Source organism: Spinacia oleracea, chromosome 1 (assembly GCF_020520425.1).
Source record: "Spinacia oleracea cultivar Varoflay chromosome 1, BTI_SOV_V1, whole genome shotgun sequence".
NCBI classification, from domain to species: Eukaryota; Viridiplantae; Streptophyta; class Magnoliopsida; order Caryophyllales; family Amaranthaceae; genus Spinacia; species Spinacia oleracea.
Genome location: NC_079487.1, coordinates 73,749,818 through 73,768,582, shown reverse-complemented (window position 1 = coordinate 73,768,582; position 18,765 = coordinate 73,749,818). Strand labels below are relative to the sequence as shown.

The following is an 18,765-nucleotide window of genomic DNA, read 5'->3' as shown; positions in this document are numbered from 1 at the left end:
AGATTTCTTGGTAGCGAGAGGAAGTTCTTGTCCTAATTTGTAGTCATGATAAATGATGAATTAAGTTAGCCCTTGTCCATCTCAAAAGGGCTAACCTGATTTTTTCCTTATAAAAAAATTTGGGTGAATTATTTTTTACTACCTAAAAAGATCGAAAATTTATTTTTTACCACCTAAAAAACTAAAACTTGCATTTTACCACCTAAAAACAATTCAAAATTTGTTTTTTACCACCTGAAAATGGAAAATATGAAAATGTTAAGGGGACACAATAACCATAATATTTCTTATATGTTCTATCCTTCTACGATTTCATGTATTTAACTCTATTTTCTTCTCCAACTTCCTTGTGTTCTATGAATGTACATAATTTTTTCACCACCATTAATTCACAAAATTGACAAAATTTAATGGAAGTCAAGAGAGAAGGGTGAGAGAATTAAAGAAAATCACACAGGGAGTGTAAAAAATTGAAGGGAAATTGAATTAGGTAGCCTTACACAAAGTTTTCGTCTATTTTTTCGCTTTCGGTGGTAAATTTTATTTTTATTTTTTTGGGTGGTAAAATACAGTTTTGATTTTTTTGGTGGAAAAAAACAATTTTTCGATTTTTGTAGGTGGTAAAAAAACAATTTGACAAAAAATTAATCGTAGAAAAATAAAATTAAAAAACTTAACCGACCAGGTGACTGGATTAATAAGGCTCCGTTTGGTTTGGTGTAATATGTTTTTCATAAAGTAAAATATTTTCCAAGGGAAAAACAATTTCAAACTAGTTTTTCTTTGCTAAAGGGAGATGGAGGTAAGAAGAAAAAGTGAAAAACCGATTTTCCTTTCTTTCAAATAAATTCTTTTTAGACCTTTAAGAGAGTTATTAGAATTTGTTTTTTCATCCATTGCCAAACAAACAACGTAAAATAATTGGAAGAAAATACTTCTCCGTCTTGGAATACTTGAACCGGCTTGACCGACACAGAGTTTAATACAAAGTAATTGACTTATTATTTAATTAGATGGTTGTTGAAATAGTGTGGTATTTTTTAATATAGATAGGGATATACGTCAACTTTTTAAAGGGGTAAAGACCGTAAAGGGGTAGGGGGGATGGTGCATGAGACCATAAAGTGACATGTGAAGGAGGTAGTTGATATAATATTAATAATTTTTACCATTTTTAAAAACGGTGTAAGTAATCCAGGACGATCTTATAAGAAAAGCGGTGCAAGTATTCCGAAACGGAGAGAGTATTTTTTCCATAAAAATATTTTACATCCTACTAAAATCGAGGAAGTATAAATCAATATCTGATATGTATTTCACAAATACATATCATCCACTAAACGACAAAATAGGGATAAGACAAACGCTAAAGGAGACAAAATCAATTTTTTTTAAAATGGCATCCGTTTTTGGAAAATGACATTGATTTTTGAAAAAATGACATCCATTTTTTCAAAATGGCATTTGTTCTTTGTAAAATGACACATGATTTTATTTTTATCTTATTTCTATTTTGTCATTTATTGAAACAATATGTATCTTAAAATACATATCAGCTATTGGCCTCTCCGCTCTCACTGAAATGAGACTAATTGTTATACACGGCCGACATAACGTATTAACGGGTGCCTTAGCAGTTAGCACGTGTCGGCCTCTATGAAGGAACCTCGATGACTTGGCACAAGAAGAGCCCACCACAACACCAGTGGAATAAACGCGAAATGAAAGAATACAAGAAATCGTTCGTCTCGCAAATCCATCTCTTCTTCTCTTTTAAAACTTCTACATTAAGCAAAAACGAAGGCAAAATCTTCTATAAATCTATGTTGAGCATCTTCTTCCTCTGTCACCACTCTTCAACTCTCATTCCCTATCTCATTTTATCTATCCTCATCTTCTGTCATCAAGGATCAACAGGGTCTTGCATCGACTTTGAATCTGAACCGTCAATGGCTACTCTCGGTGGTTTGCGCGAATCCCAAGGTGCTTCCAATGATGCTGAGATTGAAAGCCTTGCCCGTTTTGCTGTCGACGAACACAACAAGAAAGAGGTTTACTAATTTTTTAAATTAAACGCTTTGTTTTTTTTTGCAGAATTTGAAGTTGCGCATTTCATAGTTTCGCATGTTTTACTGGTAATTTGTGGGTTTATTTTTTATTTTTTGATGTCCTGATTTTCTGCAAATTTTGATGGTACCCGGTTCATAGTTCTGTGTGATATTTTCTGGGATTTGGATTTTTCTGTTAACAGAATTTGAAGTTGCCCATTTCACAATTTTACAGGATTTACTGCTATATTTTGTTTTTTCTTGCCGATTCCTTTTTTTTTGAAGTTGGGGTTTGATCAGAAGATGCTTTGTTTTTCCCCTTTTTCTCACCCAATTACGATTTCGGTATCTTGATTTTTATGTTTTTTTTTCAATTGCTATGTTTAATTTTGGGATTTGACCTTCTTAGGTCTTGCATAATATTTGTGTCAAAAGTTGTTGCCCATTTTGGTTTTATTCTATAGTGTGAATAAGAGGAGTCGTCCCGGGTTTCATTGTTAGACTCATCTTAATTTGTGATATCAAGACATTACTAAAGATAATTAAAGATATTAGTGTTGAAAGTTATGTCTCCGACCGTAAACAAGGCAATTGGGTAAGTCTTTGGGAGGATGAAGAGTAATAAGTTTAATTTTTGTTGGTAGTTTTGGGTTTGTGAAAGGATTCACTTGACAATTGTTGTGCATATTACTCTTCTCACTTTTCTCTTTGTTTGAATGAAGAATGCCTTGCTGGAGTTTGCAAGGATTATAAAGGCAAAGGAACAGGTAGTTGCGGGTACGTTACATCACTTCACAATCGAAGCGATCGATTCTGGCAAGAAGAAGCTGTATGAAGCAAAAGTATGGGTGAAGCCATGGATGAACTTCAAGGAGCTTCAGGAATTCAAGCATACTGAGGAAAGCCATGCAATCACTTCTTCTGACCTTGGTGCTAATAAAGGTAATGATTAAGGTTCATAATTTTCGCCGAAAACTATTAGTGTTGTTGGATATAATAAGAAGAATCTCAACATATATGAATAGTAGTAGCTTGATCTTCAAGGTTGTAAATTCCCGTTTTATCATGACCAAGGGTTCCTTTAAGAAGAATGTTCGGAGGAACACTAGCAGCTTAACCTATGCTTTATTCATACACGATAGGCCTTATTTGAAATTATTGAATGAATAGCTCAAGACATCTTTCTAAAGGACTACATAGTGTGTATAGGCTCAAAGCTACTTGACTTGGATATTGTTGCTGTGATACTGTGAGTGGTTGTTTGCCACCCATCCATAATGACTACCCTGCTTTCTATGTGTTGCTATCTGAATTTGATTGTTTAGAAAGGTATCTTCTGGTGAGTGTATTGTCTACTCCTAGTCATATTTTTTTATAGAGACGCAGCTAACAGTTCGTGTTAAGTTGAGAGAGAGTGTGAATGTGTTGCTTTAATAGACGAATTCCACTTCCGTTTTATCCTTGTTTCTTCTTCTCGAGCGTGTAGCTCCCTTGAAGTGCAATAAATGCAAGACATTTCTCTTTAATGATAAATTTCAGGGTTGGATGTAATTTGGATTGAGATCAGGAATACCTCATGACATCTTTAACAAAATGCCTAATAGAAATGTGTGTCTTTTGTTATTGTCATGTTCAATGGAAATTGCCTGTCACAGATGATCCAGTATCATCCTTAATTCAGCTTTTGATTGTTCCGTTCTGGTTCTATGAAAAGAATACGACTGAAAAATATATGCTTCATTTTGTATTCTACCGTTCTACGTGGAGATTCGAGTTTTTTGGTTCTGAGCATGGAGACCAATCAATCAATTCTTCTGCAGAAAGAGAATTGCATTCTTTATCTGTTTATTGAAGCCACTAATAAACTGATTAATTTTGGAGTTCCATGAAGCATCTTTCATACATTATTTTTCCAATATGATCTAATGGTGTAATAAGTTGTGTTGTGTGGTCAATGAATCATCTTTCTTGTTTTTGTACTTCTAAGTGATTGTTAGCATGCTGGCACTAACCTATGGTTATATGATCAATCAGAAGGACATGGCGCAGGATGGAAAGAAGTGCCAGTCCATGACCCTGAAGTGCAAAATGCAGCAAATCATGCTCTTCAGACCATACAGCAAAGATCCAACTCCTTATTCCCTTATGAACTGCAAGAAGTGTCTCATGCGAAGGCTGAGGTTCGTCCTTCTGTTACCTACTGACACTTTTTAGTTACTCTTTCTTTTCCTCCTCTACTTAGAGAAAGCTAGATGAAAAATATTCCATCCTTCATCAAGTAAATAGGTCACAGATGATTTTGAGCTAATTTTTCAAGAAACTTAGTGAAAATACCACACCTTCTGACTTTTAACGGCTTATCATATTCGACATTGACCTTTTTAAGGGTAATTTCAAAACCGCATTTACTAAATTTAGAATGTGACCTACTATTTGGGATTATGTGAGTAAAATTCTTGCTTTATTATTTTGGAACAGAGATAGTATATTCTTTTAATATCTTACACTTTATGAATTCGGAATAGCACAATACCAAAGATTTTGGTAATCCTTGAGTATTTTTATGTGAGTTGCACTTTCTAAAGTTGTCCGATTTAATATGAGTTACACTTCCTATTTTTTGGTATGTCATGGTATATTGGTATCTACTCCCAATTATATTTATCTTCCTCTTCCTCTTCCTCTTCCTCATGGTTCAGCACTTTACATTTTCAATATGAGTTGCATTTTCTATCTTTGATATGTTGTGGTATCCACTCCCAATTAAATAATCTTATTTTTCACTCTTATCGTCTATGCACTTAATTTACATCCTCTTTTTTCCACAATAAATAATTAACTCACTGATAATAAATAATAACATACTACCCCACTTGCTGTTACTTAAATAATATCAACTCATTTTTTTAACATTCCGTATCTGTCAAACTGTGTAACTCATATTAAAATACGGAAAGAGTAATTAGATGTGAGGATTGGGATCAATTTTCATTAGTATATCCTGCCTCACTAATCCCTACTAGTTATTGACCCGAAGGAATTTGTTGATATAGGTGTGAGAATATACATATCTTGCACCCACTAGTTTTCATAGTTTTTCAAGTTTTGTGTAATTGTGGGCCTTGTGGCAACATGTGTTTGAAGTCTGATGTGAAAGTGGTTATATGACAGGTTGTGGATGACACTGCTAAGTTTAACCTGCACCTCAAAGTGAAGAGAGGAAACAAGGAGGAGAAATTTAATGTGGAGGTGCACAAAAACAGTCAAGGAAACTATAACCTTAATCAAATGGGAAACATCGAGCCTGAGTTCGAGAACAAGGAATGAGTTTTGGACTTCTTTGTTTGTTAATTAACTGTGACTGTGAGCACTTAGAATAGTATGTAATGAATGCAAGCTGACTTGCTCTGAGTATAATAAGCCTTGTCTTTTGTTACGGTTACACCGTCGTTTCTTCTATATGGATATTATAGAATTTATAGCTATGGATGTATATGAAATGGAGATTGCTATCTTGCTTTTAACAACTTCCCTACTCTGTTGAAATGCTGCCTTAACATGTTTATATTAGTTAAAGTGTTCTCTTGATTTTTGTTTAGGAAGATTTTAATTCTTCCGGCTTTGATTTCTTTGACTAAAAATCGACCAATTGCCTTTTGAATATCGTAGTTTTTTTTAAAAAAAAGAAACAAAAGCTATGAATTGCAGATTTAAAAAATCGATATTTGATTCAAATTGTTTTGCGTTTGTTGGTAAATGTTTTATTTAAAAGAAAAATCTGTGTTTGTTAGTAAATATTTTATTTAAAAGAAAAAAATCCGTGCTCAAAGGGCAAAGGACGAACAATATCATCCAGATTATTGATCATTTCTTTCTTTAAGTTTCTCTATTTCTTTTGAGTACGTGATATGAATGAACTTGTTTCATAATCATAATGACATTATTTAGTCATTGTCATGGTATTTAACTTGGTAATTGAAGTCAACAATGCCACTGAAACAAGTCGTAAATGGCCCAAGTTGGTGCTATTGACTTGCATTCATGCCATTGAGGGTAATTTTGCCTAAAAGTCCCAAAGAAAAATACATAAAATGACTAGACTGCACACTACGACATCCGACTATGTTAAAATATTTCTGCAATTAAAGATGGTGACAAGAATGCAAACCATACCTCCTCCTACTTAGAAAACCTACTAATCATCAATTATACAGATCCCGCAGAGACTTTAGTTAAAAGATTTCTATTGTCTTTCCATTTCACCCAAGGATTAGGATTAGGATTAGGAATAGGTCTCCACTTTAATCTACATTTTCATCCTACCTCCGCTCCTACATTGATTCAGCTACTCTTCATCATAGTCTTCATCTTCGTCTATTCTCGAGTTAAATTGGGCTATCTGATGTGGGTCAATGGCCATCCCATCGACCTCAGAGACCAACTCATCGTTCTTGCTTTCAGGAGGTGGCTGCTCGACTGATGCTACATCATTTTCTGCTGCTGCTGCTGCTGCTGCTGCTGTTACAGTGGGTACCATTTCCTGGTTGTCAGCAGCTACCTCAGCATTCAAATCAAAATTCCTGATGGCTGTGTCTCCACCGTCCCCTACAACTGGACTCTCCTTCATTGGATCTAATTTATTATTGGGATCATCATCCGTGTTAGGTACTTGGATAGGGCAAGGCTTATTCATTGGCTCAAAAGTTGTCGATGGTTCGGCGTCCATCTCATGATGAGAGACTGCCTCTCTTTCTAGCGGAGGCCTTCCTCGTCCTCGTCCTCGTCCTCTCCCCCGTCCTCTTCCTCTACCACTGCCGCTGGCATGGCTCATTTCTTGCTGCATTTAGTCAACCAAAGCCTGTTATTCTCCACACAACACTAAATAACTCAAACACTATTGCTACTTAACAATTGCTTTGCGTATGGAAGCAATAATAAGTACATCTCTTTAAAATAGGTCTTGCCAAGAAAAGATAAATGTCTTCTTTAAAAAAGAAAACAGATGAAAACCAAAATGTCTTCTTTCAAATAAAAAAATTCAAAACAGAAGGAAGAGAATTTATATTCTTCTTATTTATCCTTACACGAGCTACACCCCTTCTTTCGCTGTGTAAGGAGTGTTAGGTGAACGCTCACAACCATGAGCAGGAAACTTTATCTACACCTGGTTATGTTGTTGGGAACTAGCTGTTAGCTAGCGCTGAATGTATTAGCTGGTTTGACCAAGTTGTAGCATTAGACATTACCAGTTTGAAAGCAAGATGTTCAGTAGAAATGTAGAATAGATGTTAACTATTAGCAGTTAGACGGTGACAAACCGAGATGAGAAATACCATTTACATATAGGAGCCTTTCTTTAAACTACGTACAGGGACATGAACGTATTTAAATACATATACTTAATGGATAAAATCATAAACTTGAGTGATTTTCACCAATATTAGTTGTGATTTCTTCCAAAGTTCCAAGCCTTCAGATGGCATGTCAGGTTTAGATTCCCTTTTGTCCTCTCCAAAGCCACTAAATGAAAATACTGATCCAGTGTTATGAAAGATAACATTCTGGTACCAATCTGCTCTTTAAAATGGCTTACAACGTATCTGATTAAGGTGGTCAAACCTCTATCTGTACTTCAATCCCACATCTACCAAAATGCGCCATTGAGAATATTTTATCAAACTAAAGTCCCAGTAAGTTTTAGGGGTACCATTTTTAACTTCCCTATTTATAAGAACCAGAGACTCAGAGTATACTTCAGAACAGTTCTTCACTTTGACCTCTAACATAGTGATTCTTAATTATAATGGGCTCTATTCAATTCAATATTTTTTAAATGTTTGTCAATGGGTTTTCTGCAAACAATGAAGTAGAATAAATTTCGCATGTAGAAAAATAGAATTATGTATAAAAGAAGGATAGCAAAGAACCAAGAGTATGCTAGTGTCTCACCATCCTGCTTTTCTTTAACTCTTCATCGCTGTCATGATACTCGTCAACTGCAGACTTTCTGGCAAATGACAAAGGTTTAGTCTGTTATTTCTTACAGAGTATTCTAAAAGTAAATACACGAGAAAAGAGAAAAAACCGAACCCATCGGAGTTCAGACGACAATTGCACTAACCTTCTCTTGGTAGCAGTTCGATCATCTGCATTAGCATCAGAATTACCATAATCAGGAACCTTGCTCACTACGTCCTTCAGAAAATCAAACATGCTGAAGCTATGTATGCAATGTTTTCTGCGTCCATCCATTAACAAAGAATCAATAGCTGAACAAAACTAGACAAGCAATATAAAGGATGACAAAACCATTTGTGTTGCAAGAAAAATTGAAATGGAAATTGAGAGTCTGGTATGAATGGAATTCATGGCTTCCGCCTTCAGTCTAGGTCTCATCAGTTGGCAACACAGCCAAATCAAATTGAAAGAATATTAAGGTTTGTCCAACAGTGTTCTCGTGCCCCACGTACAGTACGCCTTCCCCAAAAAAGGCCCCAGACAACACATAGGATATGACCTAGAGTACTAAACTATGCAACTGCAAAACAATAACACAAGGATTTTTGCAAGACTATTTGATCTGGTTGGTGTATGGGCCATCTATCCTTGAAGCACACACATCGATTAGCAACCAATCAAGTTTCATTTCTAGACAGTTTGAGCTTTCACAAGGAGTTACTCATTCCCAAAGCAATCTACAAAATGATTCACCAATAATGGATTCACGGTAAGACAATATACCAAGAAAGAGTTTGCAGTAGAGAAGTTCACATGGCCGGAGGCCCCTGATTGAACCAACTAATTTGGGCAACTTCTTCCAAGAAACTAATTGGCAAGTTCTTTATTATCATCTGACAGCAAGTGCTCAAGTCACAGATAACTTTTTCGGTATCACTAAACATACAGCACAAATGGCCAATCTCACTGCCTAACATCACATGCCAGGACCCTTGGTCAAATGGCTAAGTAAGATGTCAAAGAGAGGGACCTTGAGCCCTTGACATAAAAGCTGATGAAAGGCCAGTATTTAAGTCAAATATTCCAAATGGATATTTCACAAAAAATGAGCAATGTAAACTTGTATATCATCTAGCTTTCTAGGAACTCTATACTATGATGCTTAAATAGCTGTTTGTAATAATAGCTCCAAATATGAAAAGACAGATCCAGCCATACGGTCACCAAGAGCCTCCAATAAGACTCTCACCTAGGGTAAGAAGATATGGTGCTCAAACAGTGCAGCTTTACATAAGAAATGAAGGAACACAGTTGACCCATACAAATAAGTGGACTGCTATGTACTCCCTCCTATCCCAATTTAATCGTCACACTTTCTTTTTTCGCGTCCCAATTTAATTATCATATTTCCTTTTATGGCATAGACCTACTAATATTAATATTTTATTTCATCTCTCTTCCCACTATCAGAAGTCAGAATCCCACTCTTTCTCTCATTCAATTAAAATATTTCGCCATTTATCTCCCATCGCACCCTACTTTTCTATTAGAATATAATAGAAAAGCTAACATCTACTTATCGCATAAAACTCCGTCAAAAACTTAATGTGACGATTAAATTGGGACGGAATGAGTAACAATATAAAGGACAGATTATAGGACAAAAACAGAAATTCTGTGACTCGCAATTCATACTGTATCAATTTTTTAGCATAAATCACCATTCCATTCTCTTTGGCTCACATCATTCTTATCCTCAGCCATTACAAAAAACGTTTTATCAAAGTACCATTCATCACCCACTGGCTTGTTATAGTCAAGCCCTTAATTTGGATCTCTTTTCACTATGTTCGACCTCTATTTTAAAGCTAGGCCATCGTAGAGTCACCCACAATACATCCCCCACCACAAAACACAGACTAGCCAACGAGAAAAGGGAGAAAGTGGAAGAAGGAAACAAAAATGGCAATGAGGAGATTGTAAGTACAAATGATTAATACAAATCACAAAGTGTGCAGAAAAGGAACTCCAACTGTACATGCTGACAATTATCAAAAAGGCCAAAGTAGTTACTATATACCGTCTGTTGTAAATGTCAGCAAACATCATTTTAATTGTTTGGAAAATGTTTGTAGCACGTCCCGTCACTAAAACATCTAACTGCCTTTATTTATTTTTACACACACCAAAACTATCTAAACTGTCAGCTTGATTTATATAGAAAAAAAGCGGGCAAACCACACCCAAAGACAGACAATCCCACACATCACACATAAAGTCGAGAATGCAAGACATTCAACACTTGGGTAAAATAGCCCCAAAAAAAATCTAGCTTTGAACTCACAGATGAAGAGAACTCATAGTTTTGGCTCCTCTTTGAAGAGTTATGTCATAAGTACGATCACACAGGTCTTGTAGAAACAATTCCAATGCCTTTGCTGCACAAATATAAATTCAGAGTGTGAGCATACATTCATAATTTCAAAAGTTCAAAACCCAAATCTTGATGACACTTACAAACTAAAACTGGAACTGCCATTGCTATCTTCCCAACATCTTCATCAGCTTGCATGATCTTTTTTATCCGAGCCTGCCAATTCAATCAAAACAACCAATCAACAGAATGCATAAATGATTGACCCATCAAAACTGCACCTTAAATAAACATCACAGGCTATAGAAGGAATCCTCCATTTTAATTTTTAAATAGAATGTAACTTACAAACAGCCATAAGAAGCTAGGTGTGCAATAGTGATCTGAGATGCCACTTGCAAGAGAACGTCATTGTGAAGGACTAATCGGAAGGTGGGGAAAGAGATAGAAAATAATAATGGTTGTCCAGATACAAAGTAGTATATGTTTTGGAAAGAAGGGGAGGGACACAAAGTAAGAGATCAATTTCCCCTTGTTTGGATGTTAGTTTGGGAAGAAGGGGAAAGAACAAGATGAACCTATTTCCCTTTCTTCTTTAATGAGCTAAACCCATCCAAAATTGAAAAGACTTGGAAAAAAAACTTCCTTATCCTCACCACATCAATTCTGTTCAACAACAGCTATTTCCCCATAATTAACCATAAAACAATTTCACAACAAAATGCATTTATTACTAAAACAACTAATAGTTACATAAACGGCTCAAGTTTGTCCTTGAATCTACTGCTTTTATCTTCAGCCATATTTATATGAAGGTTGGGTTTGTGCCAACCCTAAAATACTTAAAAGTTAAAACCAAAAATGTCCAGTATTCAGGTAGATATCTCCAACAAACTAACCAGTGATAACAAATAGAACAACCAGTTGAAATATCTAAAGGAAAAATAATCCCGAAATGTCAAATTCAGCCAAAACTCTGACCGTCAACTGCAGCATCACACCTTTCTCTATTATATATAGTTAGTAACTAATACTGGCATAATAATGGAAAGTTATAAATGAAGTCAAAACATTGGCTTCACAAACAAAACATCGTCCTTTGAACAAATTAGACAATCAATCACAAACTATTTACCCTATATGGAGGCAAACAAACAGCGAGAACAAATCATCACCCTGAATCACGCAACTCAGTAGAAAAGTTCATCATATCTTCCTCCAATCGCAATCCTTTAACCTCTCATTTTTCTCAATTCATTATGATCAACAAAAAAATATACAAAGCTCGTACTCATCAGGAAACTAATTTGAACTTGACCCCAAAAAGTCAGCACCACAGAAAATTTCAAACAGGAACAATACAACCATCTAGAACCAATTAAACACACACAAAACGGCAACTGAGCATGACTCGGATCATATTATCCTAAAAATTAAACAATCTTCACATTAAACATCTCAAAAATCAACTAAATTCGAAAGAACAACACCCATATGGCTCAAATCAATTTATCCTCATATATGATCATCAAAACACCAAAAAGTTACACAAAAATCCACTAAATTGAAAAGGGTATAAAGCAATAAATCATATAATCCACTCAAACAAAGTATTAAAAAAATCCATAAAAATTCAGATCTGGTAACATAATCAGGATAGATCAATAAGAAAAAGAAATAAAAGAGGAGAGAGAAAGAGATAAACATACAGCTGGGAAACGAGTATCGAGCTTCTTCCTCATGATTTCTTCAGAATTTTCTCGTCAAAAAGGACAAATTTATTTAAAATAAAAATAAAGGGGATTTGCAGAAACAGATCAGACGACTAACAGTCGAATCGAACTAAGCAATTTCGGATGAATTAGAAGTATTTACAGAGCTTAAAAAGGGGGCAATTTGGGGGAAAACCCAAGGTAATTCGAAAGGAGTTAGAATTCAGTTTTCGTACGAGAGATGGAAAGTCCAGACGAAATTAAGAAGACGTACAACCAACAAGTTATTTATTTTTAGCAAATTTGGTGAAACACTACCTTTAAGTTTGATGGTTTTGTGAATTGCTACCTTTTGAAAAGAAAATTATATTATACTACCTTATAAGTTTGTTTTGTTTGACTAACACTATCATTTGACGTTTTTCGTTAATATTTTCCGTCTTTGAACCCCACTACAACGATTTTTTTAATATGGCAAATGAACAAAACGGCAAAGGAACGCATATATTTAAAAGAATAGAACAAATACACGACGAAAAACATTAACGGAAAACGTCAAATGGTAGTGTTAGTCAAACAAATCAAACTTATAAGGTAGTAAAATTAAAAAAAGTTTTTAAAAGGTAGCAATTCACAAAACCACTAAACTTAAAGGTAGTGTTTCACAAAATTTCCTTATTTTTATAATTAATTAAATATTTGGAGATCATTTATGAAAACTAAAATAAAATAAAGAAAAGTAATTTTAGAAAACAAATGGACGAATAACATTATACTCGTATTTCTATAACTTACTCCGTATTAACTTATCTATAAAAAATTTAAAAAATTATGTTTTATCAGGTAAAGAAATTGAAAAATTATTTACCATCTAACAAACTAAAATTTGTATTTTACCACATAAAAAAGTTAAAATTTATTTTTTTACCACCTAAAAATGAAAAGATAGATGAAACCGTTAGGTGAGGGTGTACAATAAAGGCTTGCTTAGAAAGCTAGCTTACTAAGGGGGCGTTTGGTTCACACTGGGTAAAGGGAATGGAATCAACAAAGGGAAAGAAATAGAATAGGAATGAATCCCTTTGATTAAAAATGTTGTTTGGTTATCATTTTCAATATTTCACATCTTTCTTTCTCTAACCCTTGTTCCATAGAGTTTTTGTCGCCTTCTACTCCCTAGTCGCCGCCATCGTCGCCCACCTTTCCCCTTCAGTTTCTCTCCTCGCCTCCGCCCATCTTCTCCCTTCATTTTCTCTCCCTCGCTGCCGCCCACCTCCCCCCTCCAATTTCTCTCCCTCGCCGCCGCCCACCTCCCCCCTCCATTTCCTCTCCCTCACCGCCGCCCACCTTCCCACCACTTTCTCTCCCTCGCCGCTGCCCACCTTCCCCTTCATTTTCTCTCCCTCTCCGCCGCCCACCTCCCCCCTCCATTTTCTCTCCCTCGCCGCCGACCCACCTTCCCCTTCATTTTCTCTCCCTCGCCGCCGCGCACCTTCCCCTCCATTTTCTCTCCTTCGCGGCCTCTTCTCCTCTATTTCTTTGTCGGCGCCGCCCTCTGTTCGTACACCGGAGTTTCGTTTGTGGTAGTGTTTGGTTGGGACGGCATGTATGTTGATGGTGTGGCGGTGGACGGCAGAGATGGTGGGTCTGGAGGTTGTCTGAAGATCTAGGGTTAGAGGAGAGAGATGGGGAGGGGAAGTGAAGGGGGGAATGGGAATGGGAAAGTCTGGGGGGGGGGGGTGGGGAATTAGGCTAGAAGCTTTTTGGGTTAACTTAAAACTGAAAAAGGGTAAAGGGAATGGTAAATTAGACCTAACAAACAACAACAACAAAGGGAATGATATCAGTTCATTCCCTTTCCCTTAGATTACTACCCCCAACCAAACGCCCCCTAAGGTAATGCCAATTCACTTAGAAGATAGAGTCAGGTAAAAAGAGGCTCTTTCTAAGGAGGTGGTTCTAGAAAGAGATCCGAGTAGAGGTAGGTGGATGGTGTAGTTTCACTCTCAAAAGGGCGAATAAGGGGTCGTTAACGCGCACATTGATGAAGCCTTTTGAGGGCTATTCGATCGATATCTCATAAGAAAAAGATGTTCCTGGTGCTGGAAATGCCCTTTTTAAAAGTGGTTGGTTTGCGGAGGAAAAGGAAGAATTCGATTAGGCAAACCTGAAGCGAGAGAGAGCTTCTCGGTAGAGGTAGTCAAGCTAAGAGCTAGAAAGTAGCAACCTGTAAAAGTTAGCCAAAAGGCATATGAGGGCCGGGGGGGGGGGGGGGGGTTTGCTCGGCTCCGCTCGGAGAGGGAATCCATTCCAAAACCAGGGCTGGAGGTTAGGCATAGAGCAACAAAGCAGATGGTTCGACAACGGATGATGAGACAACGGACAACCGACCACTTATTGGGATGTATCCATCCCCTTTGGTATGTCCTCTTCTGTAAAGGTCCGTGCATGTTTGGTCGTAATCTGTTCGACCAGACCACGTCTTGCAGCTCTTGAGGCGTCAGGGTTGCGGGAACCTGTGCTTCTTAGTGGAAATGGAAGAACAACTCCTTATGCTTTGGAGACGTTCTCAGCAACTCCAAGATAGATATGTGGGCAGGTAACTTACTGAGATGACCGAGAAGATCATACTCCGGCTGTGTGGCTACCTTTTCCGCTTGATCGGAAACCCTTTCTTCTTGGGTCAGGTCGTTCATAGATCCTTCCCGTCTTGGTGACATGATTGATTTCGTGACCAGCTTTTGGCTATTAAAGGTGCAATCGTAGCTTCCTTTGGTTCCGGAGGTTGCTTTCTTCGAACTATTGTAGTAGATCTTCTGGATGGTCCCAGATTCTGGGTTGAAAGGGATTTTTCCGTTGAAGACTCGACTATCTCAATCCGCCTTCGATTCTTTGGCTGAGGAGGAACCCATGCCTGAGATGAGGAGGTCCCTGATTCTTTCGTGGGTGAGAGTTCTATTTCTATTGGGTTCTTCCGGTGATCAATTGGAGGGGTTGCTTTCTCACGGCAAACCTCTCGAGATATCTCTGAGGAACTAAGCTGTATATCTTCTCTTTCCTTTAAAAGTCTTTCTACCCGCATCTACTAGAGTTGGGTACTCAAGAGTTTCTAGTTAAAAGACTACTTTCTTAGACAGTAATATGTATATATTTCTATCTATAGGACTTACGAACTCTTTCCATCTCCAGGTTAAGAAAGAAGTTAGCGGAAGAAGTCACTTCATCGCTTTCGGACTAGGCAGGCTGGTTCTATTAGGTTTGATGGGTACTAAATAGCGAGTAAACCCATCTATCTAGAGTAGGAGTTAACCGGCCTTAACTAGTCAAATAAAAAGAAGAGGAAGAGAAGGTAATTCCTATTTTCATACTTCGACAGGAGAGATCTAATTAATAGAGAAGTTAGGACAAGGGAGCAGTTTAGATGGTACGAATGGGATGGATGTCACTTGCTCTATAATCTTCCTTCTTTTTTTGTTCTTCCTTTACTCTTGATTCAATTCATCTGCACCTACAGTTGATTCGATCACAGCTTCTTCAACAAGAGAAAGGCATCCAGCCTAACCCCAGCTCATGTTCCGACAACACTAGGCGATTCATCTCTCTCAATTCCTGAACCAAAGCAAATGTAACTACCTTCTCCGGCCTCCTTCCTTTAGAGATGGGAGACGAATAACTAAGCTAATCATTATGACCCTTTCTTATTATTCCTCCCTAGCGATGTCACCCTCAGATTGCTTCTCTCACTTTAAAGACGTTAGCAAGAAGAGCTCTGATTCAACACGACTTGGGAGCAGGGTCTATTGCTTTTCGTCTGGTATGAATTCCTAAGGTGCTAATGTAGTCGATTTCTTCACATTCTTAATGGCTAATGGTTCCGGAGACAAAGGGTTTTTCCTAGGCTATGGATCATAACTAAAAAGCCAGTCGCTATCTGAATGACTAAGCATTCTCGTTGGGAAGGTAGCAGCACAGAGGAGGGGGATTTCAAAGAATGAAATTCAAGGGTGCTGGTTGGAACTTCAGCATGTATAAATATAAATTGTCAAATGGTAAGCCGAGCTCTATACCTTCCATCAACCAATCTAGAGCTTATTGCCTATTTCGAAGAAAGACTTCTACTAGGGGATATCCAAAATTTGTCATCAATACGACTTAATCGGTCTTGCGCCCATTGTTCCACTAATCGATCTTAATCATGATAGATGGTTAGCCCTAGAGCAAGCACCAATAGTAGTTCTAGAACCATGGTTGTGGAATGAAGTCGCTAAAGCGAAGCTTTTGGAAAGGATAGGGTTCAGTGCAGTCCCCCGCTTAGAATCTCTTCCAGCTGAGCTTCACTAATAAGAGTCAAAAAAAGAGAAAGATAATTTTGACTGACTACACGCTAAAGCTATGCTTATGGAGGATAAGATTCAAAAGAAAAAGGAAAACCTTTAATGGCATGCTCCCTATCTGTCTCAATTGGCCGAGCTGAGTTAGTCAACATGTAGGAAACTAGGAAAAACACTGTTGCTCTTCTATCTTACTGAATCACTCAACTTAGATTCCTGCACCGTTTTCATACATCCCCTACCCGGTCCGGGATAAGGGCTTGAAGGCGGAAAAGGCATATAGAAGAACGGTCACGGCTGAACGAACAGAGTCCATGTCTCCTCAGAAAATAGAGTCTAGTGGTTCGAATCCACTTCTAAAGGCGGGTGAAGGCGGCGAAAAAAATATTAGCAGCTTCAACCGAAGAATGAGATGAATTGGTTCTATCCTTGGTCTTTTCTACTGGGTTTTTCCGGCCATGAATGAAATTGAAGCTTATGGGTATACTAAAGCGAAGTTTTTGGAAGAGCTACTCCTTCTTTACGAATCAAAATTTTTTTGTTGAAACAACCAGTGAAGTTCTGCCGCTAAGACTAAGAGTTATTATGAAAGCTTTCCCCCAATTGAACCCAACGACTCTCGAATCTTTCAATAGAAAGAGGGGTAAACAAAGCCCCCCTAGTTTAAGTGATTTCGGTCAAGCTAACCGACTAATTCCCAGCTAAAATCTTGCTATTATTGGTACAGAGAGAATGGACTTGATCCCTGATTAGGCATTCGAGCAGTCCGGCGTGGACGAGACTTCGAACCCTGCGGTTTCCTCTATTCAACGAGTGTACGTTCGATTCAAAGCACTGAGTTTTGACATACACTATTTAGGAAAGCCAAGCAAGGACTAGAAGGATATAATAAAGTCTTTCAACATGACCCTAAAATACCTAGGCAAGCCTCCTCTGGTTAGGGTTATCGGATTCCGGTGTGAGGTCAGTCTTTATCAAACGGACCCCTGACCTGTACTCGCACGAGGGCCCCCGCACAGCATTTCAAATAGAGCGCTGTGGATAACCGCCCAACTTTCTGCTACATCATCCTTATCTACTTCGTCACAAGGAATATACCCATTACTCCTTGGTGAGGCAACCAGAGATGCGTAATAGTTGGACCTTCGCCTACTATGCACAACGCGCTTTCCAATTCACTCATTTTTGTAATTCGAGCTGAAAAATGTTAGAGAGAGAATCTCCTCCAAAAGCATAGTGTGAGGGGGTCGAAAAAGCACGAGGCTAATGCGTGACCTCGTCCCTCGTGGGCGTGACGTTTCTTTTTGTCAAATCAAGTGTAATTGGATTTCCTATGAGTTTACACCCAATTGACTAGTAATATAGGAGTCGCCATTCAGTTTTTAACGACAATGAGAAAAACTGACAAAACCTGGTTATCGTGACATAAAGGGAGTGCAATTATGTTTGACCACGACAGCCATAGGTTCCCTTGTGATCCCTGGTGTGGGGATCTCTCAACGTACACCCGCAAGGTAGAGATTGAGGGTTCGGGGGACTGTAACTACCGAGAGGAGTACTCGCTCTTCGATAACTCCAGAGGCAGGATATCCTTACTAGCTCAGCATAAATAATTTAAGGGACATGCGTTAACTATTAAACTAATCTGAATTGATTTTAACAATATGCAACACATGATACTAGATCGATCGTGATTATCTTGTTTAGATTGATTCAAGGGACCTAGCATGATAGTTCAATTTCCCAAGATATTGTCTTTATTAGGCGTGATAGAACAATCAGATTTAATAGTTTAACAGTTTTATAAAAGGGCGAGGAAAGCGATTAAATCATGCGAAGGGACACATTACGACGCACCCTTGAGAGGTGCGTCACGGTTCTCAGAAAACTAACCACTTTGGCTTTGCTATTTCTCCTTTTATTTAACGAATCTCAAGTTTCCGGGCTTAGTTCTTTAGCTACAAGGGATAGGATACGTTATGTTCGATATTTGGATCGATTGCGACAGAACGCGAGATCAATTTCGCAGCGTGAGGCTTAGGCTTAGGGGTTGAAGTCAATACTTAGAATATGAATTGTGTGTGTTGTGTTCACGTCGAATTTGGGGCTGTATTTATAGGGAAGAGTTCGTGGAAAGATAGAATTGTAGAGCTCTAATCCAAGAATAATTAGGAGAGAACACGTACCCAGGTACTTTCAGCGCCCGGGGCTGGGCGCCGAAGATTTCGGCGCCCAGAGCCAGGCGTTGAAAATAGGGTATGGGCCGTATTTCCTTGTCAGATTTGGACTCTTAGAATCCGGAGTGTTTAAGACTTATCCGAGTCTTTTAGTGCGTATTAACT

General features: G+C 37.8%; 2 protein-coding genes across 4 annotated transcripts; one reads left to right on the top strand and one right to left on the bottom strand.

Moving 5' to 3' along the window:
• The first annotated feature begins 1,655 nt into the window (after positions 1-1,655).
• LOC110790963 (cysteine proteinase inhibitor 6) lies at positions 1,656-5,636 on the top strand. 2 transcript variants are annotated; one of them, XM_021995715.2, is made up of 4 exons: positions 1,656-2,051; positions 2,771-2,990; positions 4,086-4,228; positions 5,220-5,636. In XM_021995715.2, the coding sequence occupies exons 1-4, from the start codon at positions 1,671-1,673 to the stop codon at positions 5,373-5,375; spliced, it is 900 nt and encodes a 299-aa protein (XP_021851407.2). In that variant the 5' UTR covers positions 1,656-1,670; the 3' UTR covers positions 5,376-5,636. The 2 variants fall into 2 exon arrangements, with proteins under 2 accessions (XP_021851407.2, XP_021851406.2); XM_021995714.2 differs by having other exon boundaries at positions 4,083-4,228.
• Positions 5,637-6,171: 535 nt separating this feature from the next.
• Positions 6,172-12,351, bottom strand: LOC110790962 (uncharacterized). Of its 2 annotated transcripts, none has more exons than XM_021995712.2 (6): positions 12,090-12,351; positions 10,524-10,596; positions 10,351-10,444; positions 8,170-8,286; positions 7,998-8,055; positions 6,172-6,885 (listed from the first exon to the last, which is right to left on the bottom strand). In XM_021995712.2, the coding sequence occupies exons 1-6, from the start codon at positions 12,120-12,122 to the stop codon at positions 6,394-6,396; spliced, it is 867 nt and encodes a 288-aa protein (XP_021851404.1). In that variant the 5' UTR covers positions 12,123-12,351; the 3' UTR covers positions 6,172-6,393. The 2 variants fall into 2 exon arrangements, with proteins under 2 accessions (XP_021851404.1, XP_021851405.1); XM_021995713.2 differs by lacking the exon at positions 12,090-12,351 and adding an exon at positions 10,729-11,990.
• Between the last annotated feature and the right edge of the window lie 6,414 nt (positions 12,352-18,765).